Source organism: Hetaerina americana, unplaced genomic scaffold, assembly GCF_022747635.1.
Source record: "Hetaerina americana unplaced genomic scaffold, ioHetAmer1.1.p SCAF_6, whole genome shotgun sequence".
Lineage (NCBI taxonomy): Eukaryota > Metazoa > Arthropoda > Insecta > Odonata > Calopterygidae > Hetaerina > Hetaerina americana.
Window position 1 is genome coordinate 45,007,301 of NW_027287205.1, and position 19,393 is coordinate 45,026,693.

At 36.5% G+C, this 19,393-nt stretch overlaps 1 protein-coding gene and 1 long non-coding RNA gene across 2 annotated transcripts; both read right to left on the reverse strand.

The window, feature by feature from the left end:
* Positions 1 to 7,620: 7,620 nt before the first annotated feature.
* LOC139695490 (uncharacterized) lies at positions 7,621 to 8,206 on the reverse strand. The gene is made up of 3 exons (XR_011702319.1): positions 8,120 to 8,206; positions 7,859 to 7,963; positions 7,621 to 7,717 (listed from the first exon to the last, which is right to left on the reverse strand). It is a non-coding gene; the product is annotated as an uncharacterized lncRNA (long non-coding RNA).
* A 5,524-nt stretch (positions 8,207 to 13,730) lies between these two features.
* Dph1 (diphthamide biosynthesis 1) lies at positions 13,731 to 18,537 on the reverse strand. Its single transcript, XM_071593694.1, has 5 exons — positions 18,150 to 18,537; positions 17,950 to 18,077; positions 15,434 to 15,832; positions 14,701 to 14,866; positions 13,731 to 14,162 (listed from the first exon to the last, which is right to left on the reverse strand). Exons 1-5 carry the CDS (start codon positions 18,351 to 18,353, stop codon positions 13,785 to 13,787), a joined length of 1,275 nt encoding a protein of 424 aa, XP_071449795.1. The 5' UTR covers positions 18,354 to 18,537; the 3' UTR covers positions 13,731 to 13,784.
* Between the last annotated feature and the right edge of the window lie 856 nt (positions 18,538 to 19,393).

The following is a 19,393-nucleotide window of genomic DNA, read 5'->3' on the forward strand; positions in this document are numbered from 1 at the left end:
ATAATATCATGTTTTACTGAAAATCGCAGTCTTTCATTGCCAGACCGAGAACTTTTCATCTTACCCTCGTATTTCCTCTTCCTATCTTTCACTTTATATTCCCTAATTTTCTTGTCATCAACATTGTCCTAACTTCCAAGTTCCTGTTTTAACTAGTTCAGTCTTCTTCTTCTGCATCTTCTGCTGCTGTGGGTTTTGATTTGCAAGGCTTTTTTGAGATGACAACCGCCGAAGCCTTACCTCTTCCACTGCTGGGCTGGACACAAGGCTGATTGAGCAGTCCCATAGCGGTTTGGACTGATTTTCTCAATACTGTGTATCATAAATGTCATGGGAATAATAATCGAGGTGGTTTCCTGTTAGCTTCCTCAATAGTGTTGTTAACATGACACTATCACTCAATGATAATGCCCCACAGGGGTCATACGCATTTGCAGCCGTCTCATTGAGGAACAGACACTGTGTAGACTATCTTTCATCTTGCTCCTATCCTTAGACCTATCTGGCATGGGTGACCATACCAGGAGCAGTCATCATTGCTCCTGCCAGCTGAACTTAGGGTTTATCACAAAGCGCAAGTCCTTCTACCATGCCTAGGTTGTAGTCCATGTGAAGGTAGAGCCAAATATTAAGTGAAAAATTGCCATTCCCTAAAAATGATGTGCAAAGGTAGCAATCATACCTGGCTAACTTCCTGAATAAAATTTCCCTGATATCAATTTTACTACATTCCCAACGCTATGACATTTTTGCCATTAAACCTTGACATTTGCCTAAATATAGCTGCCATTTAAATTTGCTAGTGCCTAAATTGCAATGGGAGTCTCCTCAAAGAATGTAACTTCAAAGATAGGTTAATCCATAAACTTGCTGATCAGAGGATGCAAGTTGAATGTCGAGTATTAGATTAAAAAATACAAGAAGAGACTGAACAAATTGACGAATACTTAAAGTTAAGGGATACATAGCCCATGATAAACTCTTATCCTTAAAAGAAAATTCTGAACTCATAGATTCAACAAACTGCAATAATTATTTCAATGAAACAATTTCAGTGTAAAAATCATTCATAAATCAAAATTTGTTAAATCATTCAAAAAATTTCATAGTTTAAGAGGACGCCTCGGTAGCTTAAGTGGCTAAAGCTCTCAACCGGATATTGAGGGATCTGGGTTCGAATCCCAGTCAAGGCAAATGATTTTTACACTCTGAAATTGTTGCATTGAAATGCACATTAGCGGATGATTCCGTTAAAAAGATGTTGCGGCATCTCCTGCAGTTTCTTTGGAATTTGCAATAATTATGGCTGAAAATCTCTTATATTGCAAATTAATTAAGGAATGTAATGAAGAAGAAACAAAATTATAGAAACTCCAGTTTCAAAACATGGAGATTAACTGCAAGCACATGACAAAGATATAAGAAGATTCAAAACGGAGAAATTAATTCACAAAGAAAATCCACTGCAATTAAAGAAATGTGTACCGAAAAGAATATCACCAACATTAACAAATGCAATGTTTATTACAATGCCAGGGAGAAAAATTGCAAGATAAATACTAAATGAAAACAAATTCGTGAATTCTTTGCAAAACATTAATACTCTTCAGCTGTAGATGTCTAAAACAAAGTTATAAGTCCTGCGATTTTCAGTGTTGAGTAAGGAGTATCATCAAGATGAATTTCTGTTGCTATTACTAAAATTCTTATGTTTTTTTCCGGAAAGACCATTATTTAAGTACATTAGCCTGAGGCCACAGAATTATGACATCAGGGTGATCATTCTTATTAGCATACTTATATAAACAAACATAAACAATAGTGCCACATAATTAAGAACTTCACTAACATTTTTTTCTCTCATCCATCTTTGTAATCATACAGAAGAATGTAGACACAGTAGCTTGGCAAAATGAAGAACAAAGAGTTAAATGATGAATTGAGATGGGCAACAAATAAGGAAAAGAAGCATGGTGGAAGACGTAATGCAAGGATATGGAAAGTTTGTAGAGGAAGGGTGAAATTAGTGCACTATGCATCACAGTTAAAGCACTATTGGGACGTAAGAAGGGAAGATCTGAGCTAACAGTTAGAAATAAGTCAGGCAAGATAATAGTTGACCCAAAGATGCAAGAGAGGCGGAAGGAATATAAAGAAGAACTGTTTAGTAAAGAACTTATATTAATGAATATCATCATGTGCATGGGATAGGTCTCATGAATGGAAGGGCAGAAGAGCAAAGTTAATAGAAAAGGTGAGCATTGGGTTAAGCAGGAAAATGTATGTGGATTTAAGTCAAAGAATTAATAGAAACAATGGAAAAATTGTGAATATAAAGATATTCCTGAAATGGTGAAGTTATGAGTTCTGCAAGAGGATGAGGATTGCCGGATTATAAATAATTTGAAGGCAATAAAGACCATATGACAGAGGTGCTAGTTATTTACTAAATTGAATGAGATAAAGAGGTAGTAGGGAAATGTGTAAAAGGACATGATAGCCAAGAGGTTGAGCTAATTGCCTTAGATAAAGAGAGTGAACAACAGGAGGAGGATCAGGCTGGCAGGGGACTAATAAATGATTGAATGATGCCCTCCCCCATGCATTGGAAATGATATGCCAAGGAAATACTAGGTCTGCCACGGATTAAAAATTAAATAGTGTGTTTGGTTAGCACTCAGGAAATCAATGTGGTAATTGCCATATTTCCTGATCCATCTGATTTTTATGATTAGAATGATGAATAATAGGTCTGCCAGATAAAAATCAAAGGATTTTGATTTTTACCCTTAATATGAAGGAAATTGAATTGTTCCATTACAAAATTAGCAGCCATACTCACACATAAATATAAACATTCATTCATTGCAGAATCTCAGAAATTCTTCATCACTCACCCAAAACTCGTTTTTTACCAATTATACTAAACATTTGACTATTTTCATTGGAAATTGGCTGGAGCAATTGAGCTAAATTGGTTTGAAATATATGTAAGTAAGCTCAAGAAAATGTAAAACTTCAAGTTGGATTATTAGAGAAATTGATGTCTAAAATATTCCAAGTACAGAGCAAAAAAACAGTACAAAATAATGGCAATAGTTTAAAAATAAATGTTGAGCACAAATTTATTGTTAAAATTCAACAAAGAGGTACAGAAGTATAAATATGAATCACACAAGTAAAGCAAATAGGTGTCAGCATACAAAATAAAACAGTCTTTATCTTTCCCGAGGCATGATTCCATGATGGCCCACTCAAACCTGGGATTTTAGTTGCATCAGCCTGTTCAAATTGCTTCCTCATTTCTTCTTTTAGTCCAGTATGGCAAGTGGACATGAAAATAACTGCAGCTGGCTGGAAAGTAGAAATTTGAACAAGTTAAAAGCAAGTTACAATATAGGTTTAAGAATACATTTTTTACCATGTGGTATTTCACAAATTAATTTGATTACTGTATTCTTTTTCATTATATTATCCCTCCATTACCACCCAACAAGCAGTGCCTACCAACAACAATGTTATTAATTAAAAAGCCTACTTTGCTTGAAAAAGTTTAATTGTCAAAATATTTTTCCAAGTTATGTGATACGTAATTTGCTTTTAAGTATTACAATCCTGCATAGCGAAATCTATCTTAATATTTATATGTTTTAACATAAATGGATGAGAGTGTTAAACTTTTTAATTCAAATTAAATTAAAAAAAATATATCATTAAGATTCTTCCTAACTAACAATATTCATCTTTTATCGCAAAATTCTCATTAAATTATGCATCCAATACACTTTGCAGACAGTTTGATATCCTAGCAATGGATTACAATATTTTTAACTATTTATTTGGCTCAGTTGAACACCACCATATGGTTGCTGATTAACAATAACTCAATGCCTGCTACTCAACTGCACCACAACCTAAGCACCCAATATGCTTCTCAGAAAGTTGTTATCCTAGCATTTTATTACAATACTTTAACCTATAACAGAATAGATTTATATGTATATAGTCTATATTTTAACCTTATTTTAAGCTCATTCACACAATGCCATACGGTTGCTAATTAACAGAACAACTCCCAATGCCTTAATACTCCACTGCACTGAAGTCATTTTATAAGCAGAATCTGTTGGTTTACATTTATTTGTGATCATATAGATTTCAACCACATCAACAAAACTAAAATCAAACAAATAATTAAATCTGGATTAAAATTAGATTCAAAACTTGTCAAAAGATCTTATACTAACCAAAACACTGCTTCACAAATTTTAATATTGCTAAGCAAACAAGTAAATTACATTGCAGTATTTCTTATAGGAATTATTCCCAATGGATATGTTAATTTTCTGCAATTGAAGGGTTCTCAAGAATAAATTTAGATTGTAAAGTGTGGCAAATTTAATTACCTACTTTAATAACACACAGGGATGTCTTTGCAAATGGTCAACCTAAATTAATCTTATTCATTGGTTCCCAACCTTTAACTTCATATAGCTACCAAACATCATACAAACATGCGAACAGGCCCACCATTATCTAATATCAGAGCAGTTAACTGAACAAAATCAGATGCATGATGACTAAATATGAGTTCTGGGACTGGATGTGCGAGTATGGCTTCAGTATGAACTATGTATATGCATGAAATAATGGTTGTAACCAGGTAGCAATGGAAAGTTTATCATTTACATCATCAATAAAAGCTTACGTGGAAAATACATCTTGGCAAAAAGGTATATAATGAGTATGACATTCCAAAAAATTTAATTAAAAAAAATTTCATACAAGCAACTTTTAAGAGGCAAATGAAGGCAGAATTTCCAGAAAGTAAAATAGTGAAAAATACCTGCCAAATTCCCAAATATTCACAAGCCCACTTGGTGTTAAATAACTTGCTATCTAATTAGCCAGTGCATTCAAGTTTCCAAAATTCCTTCACAATTGTTGTTTCCTTGTTGAATCAACTTCCAAATTATTCACGAAAATGTACACAAATATTTAAAAATTATTTTCACATCTTAATAGCCCTTCCTAGTAAATCAGCAAAATCAATATGATTGAAATATGACATTATGAATAACTAATCTTGGCACTTTTCCGCTTGATAAAATTTTTATTTTATGACCGTGTTTCGATGTATTACATAAAAATTTAAATAAAATTTTATCACGAGGAAAAGTGCTACGATCAGTTATTCATTATGTTTGACTTCCCCCACATCATGGCTGAAGCTACTCAATTTGTAAATATGACAGCACTAATTGCAATAAATGGAAAAAACATCACCTAAATATGATACATAATGACTTAATTACAATCGTGCAAGGATTTTGAGTGTTTCAGCTCGTATTGAACAATTTTATCATACGAAACATTTGGCTTTGTAATTATTGTTATTATGAACTATCAGAAAAAAATTGAAGTTCCTGGTAGTCAACCGTTAATATTGAAGTGTACTCAGTAGCATATAGTATTAACAATGTAGAAGAAAAGATGTAAGCATTACAATAATATAAATCGAAAGGGAGAAAAAATTGAAATATGCATATGGTTCTTCCATAGTCTAATCAAAGAGTAACTGAATACTAAATAATTATTGTTAGAATGAAAAGAGAGCAGCCTAGAGATCTCTTGTTATGCAATGTATCTCATTTTACAAATTAATCAAATGCTCCTGTTCCCATTTAGTAAATGTGGCAATTTGTAAATAATTCCCTTGGCAGAGTAGGGAAATTTTGAACCTTTCATTGAAACTACTGAGTGGTACTTCCCTGAAAAAGTTGTGCAGTTGCAGGTTGAGTAAAAGTATGCGTACACCTTGGCTCATTACAAAAAATATTAACAACTTTAATGAAGTCCACGAGTAAATAAAACCTAGTTAGTCGAATTCACTTTTGAAAATGGACGATGTTCAGGTAAGATCATTTGCAGTCAAGAATTTAGAAGTACCACTGAGCATAATGTTGGCATATTTTTCATAACCATATTTGTAATTAATTTCTGTTCAGCTTCACACTTTAATGATGGATAGAGATACAAATAAAATTAACTACTAGCTAATATCATGAATATCTCCAGGGCCCATGAGATTATAATGTAGTTGCCAGAAATTTAGAGAAAGTGGGGATCACAGGAATTAGAGTGACATTAAATCAGAGTTTTAATGCCATGCTAACCTGTCTCTCCGATACCAAAGTTCAAGAACTTCAGTTTGAGTGAAAACTGAAGAGATTCAGGAAACCACTGTAGAAACAAATCAACCGTGAATTATTTGATCCTAAATGATGATAATGGGGAAAATAATGCAATAACAGGATCTGCATTAAATTAGAAATCTAACCAGTGAACTTTCAAGAACTTAAGGATAATTTATTACACCCGCTTCAAAAATATGATTTAAGGCAACATTCAAAACCTCAACAAGAAACACAGATCCTTGCGGGAACCAAAAAATTGATGTTGATGAAATATGAATGACCAGGGCAGCAGAAAATAATGAAAATTCAAACTATGATTGAAAACCTTTTTAAGTCAATTCCAAGAAACTGTGTGATGCCGCGGCAGAAACTTTTGCTGGGGTTGACCGCTAATATGCATTACAAAGCAACATTTTCATAGTGTAAAAATCATTTGCCTTGACAGTGATCCCGGTCAAGGCAAATGTTTTTTTTACACAAAATTGCTGCTTTTTAAGCACTACAATAATTAAGCATTATCATGTGCAAAGCTGAAATCAACAATTACCACAAAATACAGAGCTCGAAAAGTTACTGGAACTTTAAAATTTATTAAGGAATGGTATAACAAGTATACTACAATCCACCAAGACAAGGAACCAGTGGTAACTGCAAAAACAGCCGTCGAAGAGATAAGAATATATAGTAGTATGCAATGCTAGTAGACAAGACATTGTGTTTATTCTTTGTAGTGTCCCAGCCAGCCATTTATGAAAGGGGCAGCAGATTCATCAATAGACTATGGATTTATAATCAAGCTATCTTAGAACAATCTTGCTGTTCTGAATGATCAAATTTATTGAAAAATACATAAGGATTAATTTTTAAGACCTTACGTAATGAATGTATTTTAAAATGATTTAAGAACATTAAAATATTCACGAATACACCAGAATCAGAAGTTTACCGAGAAACACCCCAGATCTTAAAATATCTCTCTCCCAAAATTTGGTAAACCACTATGTATAGTGTCAGTAAATTGTTCATAACTGCGTTGAATAAATAGTTTTGTTCATCTTCCCTCCTTAATGAAGGATAGAGACCTAAATAAACTACAACCTAATACTATGTATTATGTTATAATACTATATTAACCTAATACTATGTAAATGTAGTAGCCTGAAATTTAGACAAAGTTGGGCCATGAGAATTGGAGCAACATTGAATCCTTCCAATTTCATGCTTGCCATAGGGTGAGCCTCCAGACACACAATAATGTTCAAACTTCTCTCTATGATACCTAAACTCACAATCTGTTTAGAGTGAAAACTGAGGATAGTCACAAAATCTGACAGCACAAATAAATCTGTCGCAAATTATTTGAATTGCAATTTGATAAGTTAATAAATTAAGTACGGGCAATAGTGAAAATTACTACCTTTTCAAAGCGTCAAAACATCCGGAATGTCATTACAGCGCAGGGAGAAGAAACCAATAAATCAGCTGATGACAAGGGAACGGCAGAAGGTAAGATGAGGGATCTGCAAATCATAAGATTTAATTTACTAGTCAAAATTGCATCTTTTTGAATTTAGTACATTTTAACCAATAAAAATGAAGCAATATGAGATTTCAATTCTGGTAGTGTCATTCTTATAAACTAGTGCCAGGATATTTATTACCAGAGGAGGGAAGGCTTTAGTTCCAAGGAAGGAAAATGTGCCAGACGGAGGAATCGTCTCTCAAGACGCTCTGCAAATGCACCATCACAATCATTCACGGGATTACTGAAAAGATACAGAGAAGAATAATTATATAGTTCGCGTATATTTAAGCGCGAAATTTGAATTCTGATAATCGGACTTTTTCATTTCTAGCGTTTTTTCAAGGTTAATTTGACTTCTAGGTAAATACCACTAAATAACCACGCAATCATCCTTTACCAGAACATTTTCACGTCTCCCGAGCATGCTCCATAGGAACACACGTGGGCAGTATTTTGCAGTATTCAAATCGATCATCAAAAGTCCCTTCAGGCGTTAAAAAACCTCGCTTCGAAGGTTAACGTGATGAGATGCCTTTAATTAAGGACGCCTTTAAATATTATCAAATTTAAGAATCTCATGGGAATAAACATATAAAATTAACGTAACAAATGAAAAAATTGAGTTGAGGAAAATTTCATGTTCAGCTGGCTACTATTCCGCGATGTTTTTTGGGTATTTGGGTTACCGAAGGAAATAATAGGAGATTAATGAATACCTTACTCTTCGAAACGCCTAGAATCGCCCGGTTTTCATATATCTAGGTATGACCCGCAGATCGAAGCGAAGAATGAACAACCTGATCGATGTAAGATCACGAAAAGAGACTGCTGGAGGGGAAGGAGGAAGCAGAGGATTGGTGGGCGAAGAAAGAGTAGGGGGCGAAGTTTCGCGTTTCAGGGTTTGATGGATTATTCCCGAGGGTGGGAATAGACAAGGGAGAGGGAAAAGGAGGAGGGCATTTGGTAGGGACTCAGCTGAACGCGAACAGATCGGCAATAAAATTGAAATATGTAATCGTATTTCATAAAATTAAAGTAAGATAATTATATGTCACATAAACATGTTCTTTAAACATGCACATTAATTTGCGTGAAAGCTATATTTATTATGGTGAAAGATAAAAAGGATTTGCTGACTTACAATATATTAAAAAAAGTCAACGCACCTTAGGAGAAAATTATAGATAAGACTGAAAATATTTCCAAAATGTTACGAGATAAGTTTTCGCCAAATGAATTAAAACTTGTGAATTTGATGACCAGTGGGAGACAATATCGGCAATAAATATGATTATGCGACGGAAATCAATTAGAATTTTTCCCATAAAGAAGTTTACACATACAAATAGAATTGAGAACACAATGTCTGGTGAATAATAAATGTAGAACGCAGATACGCCGTAATATTGGTGTGGGATTTTTCCATTGTCGATATCAAAGCGTTTCATTTAGACTACGGCGTTATTTTGAACCTACCGCGCCCCCTGAATATGAGCAACTGCCCCATTTCGGATGTCTCCGAATACTTGGGATTTCACTCCTGCGTATCCGATTGACTCATCGGATATTCGACTAGCTTCCCACCCAAGGGGTCGGCGTTAGATTCCCGGTAGCTGGAGAACTACTCAATAGTTTTTTGACATCAACTGGGATGTCGCTTGTCAAGAAATTGATGAAAAAAATGGGAACGCCGAGCCATCGATTTCGACATGTCGTTCAAACTGGCCTTCGTCGCCTTGCAGCAAGCAGATAAGGAAATCTTGAATATATTTCGCCCTGGTATCCCTTGCGCTAGTCGGGACCTCGAAATACGAACCTCAGCTTTTCATTATATTGCACGTATGGCTTCAACCAGTACGCATACGAGAGTAAGGTGAAATGTTCTCGGCCTTTACGGTAGGCTACCTTATTATTATTTGTTTAAACGCAAATTTATTATTCTCTCAAACAAAAAGATCTATCTATCTAAAATGTCTACTAGATTTGGCATCGGGCAGGGAAGAAAGGTGGGCTGTCTTCGGAAAGCGAGGCAAGTAATGAGCATCCAGTACGCTAACGCTTGGGATCTAGATTTTCATGTCATGTAAACTCCTAAGAATTCATTAACATTTCAGTTGGAATAATTTTTTCCATTCCCTGTTCATTTGAATTTTGCACAATTAATTGGAAATGCACCAGGTTCCCACGGTAATCTAAGACCTCAACGAGAATAGTCGAAGGTATAAGCTAAGCTGTTCGCGGAAAATATCCAGTATCTCTCAACCCTGAGGGAGGTTAGGCGTGTATGCCCCACGGAACCTCTGTACGTCTCTCCCCATCGTAAACAGAGGAATACGTCATGCTAGAATGCTTTACGGCTCTTAGGCGGGAGTCGTAAGGCATTGATTACCTGGTTAGCGTTTGGTCTATGGGCGCATTGCACAGCCGGAGGACGTAGGTACAGAGAGACCTTGCCTCTACTCAAACCCCAACGACACCAGCTGTGAATCAACAGACGACCGAGTATTTCCTCTCATTCATCCATTCTTAGATTTCGCCCACGTCGCGTAATACAATTTTTTATAAAATAGTATGTGGTTCAGATCAAATAACCATTACAGTGTGATGAATCAGCCGGTTGAAATGTTTCCCACAGTATTTTGCCACACAATAGGAATTAGGTGTGAGCTCCTCCCCGCTCAGCAGCGTTTACTCATGTTTCCAGTAAGACTGGAAAATCAATCGCATAAATACAAGTAGTAATTATACTACGGAGTCTTTTCTTTCTAAATGTTTAAGTATTCAAACTTTAAGTACACATCTATTAAGACAAGCTTTTCCGAAAAAAAGGAATGTATGCATACGGTAGCATATTATGCGAACGATGATTTAATGTAGCGCAGGAAATAATTGTGAAAAGGTACAACTCCTATCAAATATCTGAAGGTTTCTTCCCTCGCCCTAAAACGTGCGAGGGAAGAAACTTCCTTTTGCCTGGCACTCATTGCCTAACATTTACATAGCTTGAGATAGCTGAGAAGTAGCAGTGATAGCCGAAATCTAGTCGGACGCAAAACAAGAAAAAGAAGAAGCCCTTGTGGAAGGATATCCGGAAAGAGGCCTCATTCAGACCTAGGCCTGAATCGCTCAAAGCCATTTCTTCGTACAGCGGCTTTACCTGCATCGTATCGTTGGAAACTATCTCAACTCTTCAGATTCGTCCCATTAGTTGAAGGGGTCTCATACATTTTACAGCAGCGCAGGTACGGGGATGGGAATCAGCGGCAGTTCCCCCCACCCCCGCCAAGGTCTCATAATTCGACCCTTCGTTTATCGCAGAGAAACGCTGGCTTTCCAGATTAATTGCTGGATTGTGACAGCCCGGTCAAAGCGTCGCGAATGACTGCAATTCCGCACAAAAAACCATTCACTTTGACCTGGATTCAAATCCCGCGATTTCTCCGTCGGTTTAGGCGAATTATTTGGGAACCCCGAAAAACTCGCGTTCGTATGTATATCGACGGGTGATACTAGTACGCTTTTGTCGTGTACAAGTAGTTTCTCTGCATCTGACTGCAATGTCTCTTTGAATTCGCCGCTTAAGGTAGAATATGGAAGTATGAAATTAAAAATCAGATACTAAAAACTTTCACAACGTAATTTGCTTCCCAGCCAGCGAGGCCTTATCTTTTCGTAGCCAGTGCTTCACTCAACGGAACTCTCCCGCCCATTTTCCTTTCTACAGTCGTCAGCACTGGTCAAGCACCATCTCATCCAATCTTTTAACCAACAGCTCCCTCCCTCATATGAAACTCACTTTACACATTCCGCCCATGCTCTTGCAGTCCCTCTCAAAATTGTATGCGATCGGCAGATATCGCCGAGAACCGTTGGCTTCGGACGTTAATTTTAGGGGGTGGGATAAATACCATGGCTGAGTCTGAGTTTCGAGGATAATTACAATGTCTTTTTACCGTAAACTTGATTGGCACTGGGTTTAAGGGGAGTAGGTAAAAACAATGCCAGAAGTTAGGGGAAAATGGAAAACACAGGGATCGAGATGGTGCGGGGGCTAACGTACTGGCTTCCCACCCTGAGGGCGCGGGTTCAAATCCCGGCGGTGTTGAATATTTTTCAGAGGTATCTCGATCCCTACTTGAGGTGCTTTGTGGAGGGCACTTTGAGTGAGTACGCCGTCCGTCGGATGGGACGTTAAACTGCGGACCCCTTGGCGCCTTTCGTAAAGAGTAGGCTAATGCCGACGCCGGGTTTCTCTCCACCCTTCATCCTTTCCTGTGCATCCCCTATGGCGCAAATGACCTTAGCTGTCGGTCGCCTCCCCTCAAATCTACTACTACAATGGAAAACACACACTCGGTCACTATTGTGTATTTGGAAAACAGTGACCCACGTGTACATCAATCAAATACGAACAATGCAAAAATAAATACAGAAACAGCCTTACAATCACTCGATCACTAGGGTATGTTAAGGAGTAACACGTCACTCTTGTGAATCGCGTTCATACAGACCTCAGGGTTTTCCTGGATATCTCCTAAGCCAGGGACCCGTTGTACTCACACAGGAATTAAAATTTTTTTTTGAAATGAAAATTTAAAAAAAATTTAAAACTAAAAAAGTACCCAAGTTCAGTCACTCGGGTGTGTTAGACCTTTGTGAATCGCACTCACTCACTTGTTCAGGGTTTACAAGGATTCCACCTTTGCCAGTGACCCATCAATCATACAGATGAATACAAAGTTATAAAACAGATGCATGCATATTTTCATTTTTTTCAAATTAATTTTCATTTATGTGTAAGCACAATGAGTCCCTGGCATGGGAGATTTCCTTGAAAACCCTGAGTGTGTGTGTGTGATTGCGATTCAAGAGGGACTGTAATTCCTTAACACACCCTGGTAATCAAGTGGTTATAAGTCTGTTTTCTTATTTATTTCGGCATTGTTTGTGTGAGATTAAGGTACACGTGGGTCAATGTTTCCCAAACACACCCAAGTGCGTGTTTCCCAATTTCCACTGATTTGTCACATTGTTTCCACCTTCCCCCCTAAAACATACCCAAGGCCAATCAAGTTTACCGTCATGGTTATTTCATTTTCCATTGCTTCACGACTGTAGGAACATTCATTTTAAGTTTACAATGTCTTTTTAATCTCATCATTTTATGCAGGCTATAATTGATAAAATTCAGCATCTGAAAGTTGCCATAGTGAAAGTTTTTTCTGGCTCTGTCTTTATCTGCAGTGTAAAATTCATTTGATAGCCCATATTTCTTTACATAGTCATTAAAACCTGCCACACACCTGCTCTCCCAGGCCATTTCCCTAATGTAACTGCCTACTTATACCCTCATTATTTTCATCATCTTACTCTAAAACAAAGCCAAGATAAGTAAACTGTTCCATTTGCTCCATTTTTTGGCCTCCTATTTTAGCAACCCACTTAGCTTTTCTCTTACTATTAAACCTCCCAGCCTTAGGCTTTTTAACATAGGTTCTCATCCCATGCCCATCATTCTTTTCTAATACACTCAGCAATGATTGTAACCCCTTTGGCGGGCTGGGTAACTAAACCTTGATCATCTGCAAACTGAACTGGTTGTATCTATTTCCCACCAACTTTCAGTCTTACCTTTACTTCTTTCATTTTATATCCATATTTTTTATTATTTGTATTATATTATCTATCTTTTGTTTTAAACCACAAGTGCCCGGGTTTTGGATGGATATGCCTATGCACTGCACAGGATTTTGACCTTATTACACTTAAGCTCAGCATAATTGGCCACCCATGTATTCCATGATATTGCTCCATCCTGTACAGTAATTGCTCCTCGACAACCAGAGTTATAGAGCATTTATAGAGTAATGAATTTATTCACTTACCATATTAAATGCACTTCTCTCCTTTACCGTAAACAAGGACACTCAATGTAATTTCAAATTTCCAACAATTGAATACATACGTCCCATCCCAAAATGGTAATCAGAACACACACATATTTCAGATAAAATTTATCACATATATTTTATTTTAAACAAATAAAATTCCCTCACAATGTACTACACTTTCTCCTTTTTAGTCTTCTGCACAGGTGGTTTATGGTTTGGAGTCCATGGTCCGAGGCTTCCATAAGCATAAAAGTCCATCGGATAGGAAGGACTAAGGTTACACTGCCCTTTCTCTTCCCCATTGCTGGTACACTTGCACTCATCTTTTTTCTTCCTCCATGAAGCATCGCCATGTCCAAGGGCAACTATTGCTTCATATGGAGTCAGCAAAGGTTGTTTGAATTCATGGCCCCAGTCTATTGATAGCCGGGGACATGCAACTTGAACCCAAGCATCAACATAATTCCCAAAGAGATTTAGCTTACTCGGGAAGATTTCCGACATAAGAACAGTCACATATTCCTTATCTCCAGATGCTTCTATCATTTGCTGAAAAATGGAGAAAAAATTCATCTATTTACATCCATATGTACATTGTGGTAACAATCTATTAAGTTCAAAATTAATTTAAATCCAAATATAATTTTGATTTTACATGATTCTGTGGGGTTCTTAATATACATTTATATACTCTTTATAACCCTAGCTTGGAATTCAATGCAAAATAATTAGTTATAATTAGATGACTAAGAAGCATTGATTTTTAACTAGGATTTGGATAGTAGTAGTTTTCATAGGTAGCAACTAACAGTACAGGTCATTTGTGCCATTTGGGAGGGTAGGATAATGATATAGATAGGATGTTTCAGGAAATGATAACCTGCATTGGCTTAAGCCTACACTTAATGAAAGGAGCCTAGGGATCCACAATTCAGCATTCCATCTGACAGATGGCATACTCGCTTATTGTGCTCTCCTCTAGTAGGCATTGGGATACCAATGATTTTAGGATCTAAAGACTTATTCAATTAAGTTCCCAAAATCTTGAACTATTCACTGGTCATGCTTACTAATAACATATTTTTACCTTTAGTTGATCCAAAACTTTTGGGCTTCCCTGACGTCCAAGTGTCCCCAAAATCAGACCAAAGCGCTTGGCAGACCTTGCCTTTTCTATGGCTTCATGCCTCGTGTTCAGCATTCTATGATGATCATAGAACTCTTCTGTAAATTTCTTTTCATAGGGATCATACCTGTCATGAAAGGTTGCAACAAAGTGTTAATATTAATACTTATGGTAGTTATTAACCACTCATTTGAAATTTTCTCAAAGATAGAAGTGAGGGAAATACTAAATTTGATTACCCGCACTTACTGTCCATAGGGTTGATAATTTAATCCATCCCACTTTATTAAATCTCAGCATGAAAACTACATTAAAATAGGCTCATATATAGCTTCAGAAAACAAGGTCTAGAGAACAGAGGACTCCCAGCACCCAGGATGACCTGCATTTAAACCATAGAGTATACAACTCAATCAAAGACTTTTTTTTTACAATATCACTTTTATCAGACCCAGTGAGCTACATTCAATACAGGTACACCCTGCTCTACGTTTTTGCAGTATTTAAGTTTTACCTCAATATGAGCTTCACATTCCCATGAATTTATCATGTATATGGGTGAATCACCAGTTTTTCCTTTAAATCAAAGTGTTTTCAGGTAAATCAGTACCCTTCAAGTTTATCTGATAGTATATCCTTTTAATTCAGCAATTTTCATGGCGTAGATAGTTATTTAGCTAAAACAAGTCCTTACCTGAATGCACGTAGTGCTGGATTTGCAATCATGGCTGCTTCCAGATGAAAACGCCCATCACCCAAATATATAACCTTATCAACGTCAGGTACTGATGGCGCTGTACATCCAAGAATTTCCCCAGGTGAAAGCGGCCGGCTCTGCGGAAGAACCACAGAATGGCCTTTTTCCCGTAATATTTTTGCAGATGCATGCAGGGATTTCACGAACTGTATGGTGCTCACAAGGGCCAAGCGATTTGATACTTGATCAGGTGGGAAGTTAAGACACAGAGTCTCTATAAAATGGTCTAAATTGATTTGTATGTCCACAAACACATAGAGCACTGGAATATCTGTTATGCTCACAGGTATGAGACAGGAATGACCATAATGCACCAATAAATCCACACCAAGAGCCCTAAAAAAAAGAAAAAATATTCATAGAATTAAAAAATTGCCAAAACAAGCTCATTATTCCTTCAGAAGCTCCTTATATGGTTTCATAATGATTGGTATTATACTTAACTATGCACAAGAATTTTTCAATAAAAAATGAATGTACAATTTTTAGTCTCATAATTTGTGAAAAAACTTAATTATATCCATTGCAATCCTGATTTTAATGTATATGTGCTACAAGTATCATTGCTTTAACTCCAGTATGAGTAGCAGTCATTACAAACTGAAATCTGTTCAGCTCACACATGACAACTGTTGAAGAGCGGCAGTGATACATTGCATTAACCATTGCTTTAGTTTGCACAAATAAGTCAACTGGGCTCTATGCCATCCATCACGAGGCCTATGTCTGTTCTTTCATAATTTCCTTCCCTTAATGTGCCTATAATGTAAATCAGAGTGGCTCATTTTTTGTCATCACCCATAGCTCAACAGAGACCTACAGGGTCATTTCCACAATTGCAGAGAAATTTCTCATGTAATGTTCCATATCCTTTCGCAACTTCTTTTTAAAACCCAATAGTAAATATTTTCTTTAACTCCATCAAAAAATGGCTGGCATGGCCTGTTTGACTTCACCATTTCTTTTTCACACTGCATATTAGTCTAAAACTATGGATGCAATAACTCCCTCAATATCCTTTCTCCATCTCCTGTTTCATGTTTTCTAACTTCCCTATCCTAAACATCATCCTAGCATTCCAAGTCCTTATTCGAAAAATTTCAGTCCCCACAAGTCTTCTTTTCTGTTGCTATGGCCAACTCTGTTGTGCAACATTGCAAGTGATGACAACAGTGAAGGCCATGATTCCTCTGCCATCAGGAATGGCAATTGCCCTCATGGGCAGAAGTACAAAGTCACCAAGACTCAATCAAATTTGTGCCATAATGTTTTTGTGGGATAAATAAATTAAGTGGTTCACCATTGGCTTCCTCAATCATCACCAAAACACATTTATACTGTACTTGTTTCATTGGATATTGTTTTTAATGATTCTGAGATATTCATATGAAGGAGAAATTGGCTATATTTATAGATTACCTATTGTTTCTCATAATTATTCAATTATAATGAAATAGCCTTTTGAGGTCTGGCTGTGTGTAGAGCAATTGGTGACTGAAATCAATAGGTAAGCATCTGCTGACCGACCCTGGATAATCAGCAAAAACCAATTTCATCCCTCTCCATGAGAGGGCAGAGTTAAAATTAAGTAATCCACAAATGAGGTGAGAGGATAGATTGAGAATGTGGAATAATAAAAAATGTATATATATTCTGTATCAAGTGGTGTATCTACTGCGATTTCATTTCAAAATTGAAGAAACTTAAAAATGTTGATTGTGGTGGGTTACAGAAGGAATATTTATTTTGCTTCAAGTCACAGGAATAAGGCATTTCACTCTGGGGTCATGCTTTAGACATAAAAATACATAATAATTCCCCGAGTATCACTTTAGCATCAGAACTAGAGTAATGGTGAAAACAACATCTTCATAAATTTTTAATTCATGTTGGTGAAGAGCAGAGCTTGTGAGTTTAATATTGCAGTGGTGTGATAGTGTATCATCATACTTGTGCCGTGGAACAAAGGAGATATCACTCCATATATCTTAATTCATACAAACTTAACCATACAATCATCTCAGGAAAGTAAAAATTTTACTAATAAACGTGCTACCAGAAATAAATATCAGTCTTCGTGATAGAGTCTAAATATATTCTCTTCTTCATTAACATCAAAACTAACACTGAACATACCTCATGCAATTGTTATCATGAAAAATAATTTAATGATTATATTGCTTCAATGTGTATGCATTGAGTCCCATTCTAAACATAAATACATCGCTTTATATATTACCTGTGCTGCGGGAAAAAGATATATGATCAACTCAAACACCCGACATACAGAGAATTTTACTACCGCGACCATTAAACCAACTTTTGCCTGGATGCATACTGATGATTTGTCAGCTAACACTGGAAGTGATTAGGGATTTAATTCATATTAAAATTACGGCATTCCCAGACCGATGTAAAAGAGAAACGGTTATATACACTTCAGTCCGACTTACTTTGCAGTGAAGTCATCCACACAGCATGCTCCATATGTAACATCACCCATTATAACCGTGTCTGCATCTGTAAACTCGGTAATGATATCGGAAATGGTGGTACCAAACATCAAGAGGCCTTCTGGCATCTAGAGTAAATGGTCGCCTATCAATAACTCTGTTTAAGTATTACTTTTTTGTGCAACATGATGATACATTACCTGCAACCCCACTCGCTTAGATTTTGAACTCTTGATTCGCCAAATAGTTTTCATTATTTCGAAATCATAATTCTTAGGAAGAACATTACACGCTTTTTGAATATCAGGATTCAAAAGAATATCATCAGGTATTTTATTGATAACTTTACTGTACACTTTCCTATTAGGATTTGCGCGTACAACAGCTCCTGCACTATCATCCATGGCTAGTAAAATTTTAATCAGTAAAATTGCACATTAGTTCTCCCTGTAATAACAATTTTTCGTGTGCTCTTTTCAGTCCATTTCCATAGTGAACTCAGTACAATATTATATTCGACTAAATTGTGGATTTTCGTTTCACGATTCGTTAAAGATACACTGCACAACTCTTAGGTATCAACTCACATGTACCCCTTTCTTTGAGTGCGCAATTCCAATAACTTGGCCCACAGAACCATCGGTCTTGAACTATCCCAAATTACAAATCGCTTTCTACTACCAACATACGGATTTTAAGGATACAATTTCAAAAGTTCAAAGGAAAGATAACAATACTTTTAATGCCTAAAATAGGTGCCTGGCACTTTTATCAAAGTATTCGAATACACACAGGGAAGGGTGTAGAGCATTCACATTAGATCCGGGATAAGGAAGGATCCTACAGCCGCAATAAAAAAATAGTTAATAGATTTTGTCGTAAACAATACCCAAAATGGCAATAATTCCATTAAACAAAGAGAAAAAAATCTGAAAATGCCAGAAAATGTAGTCATTTATACTGATCATAGTTATTCAGGTGTGGGAGAAAGAAATACATCTTAAATTCACTCGACTGAACCTGGCCCACGACCACGGCCGGCCGGAATGCGATGGATATATTTTATTTATTTATTTAATGGAAATAACCCTTTTTCAGTCATACCAAAATTTATAATTTCGCACGAAGTAGCTAATTAAATCTCCCTGTAATCACTAGCAATTGCAACACCGATATTAATGACGCAGTGTATGAGATACGGCCCCAGAAAGATAACTAAAGCTAAGTTAGCCCGAGCGTTACCGCTTTTTTAGTGAAAAGAAAACCTTTTGAGATCATATCTCCAATACTAAAACATTTTTTTTTCGAAATTTTGAGTAAATCCGACGCACTTCTTCCTCTATCTGCCGGGTCACGCTTACCCCATGCTCATTGTCTAGTTTACGATCCAGGGCCTACTATTCGTCACCAGAGCCGTCCTTGCGCACGAAAAATCATAAAGTAC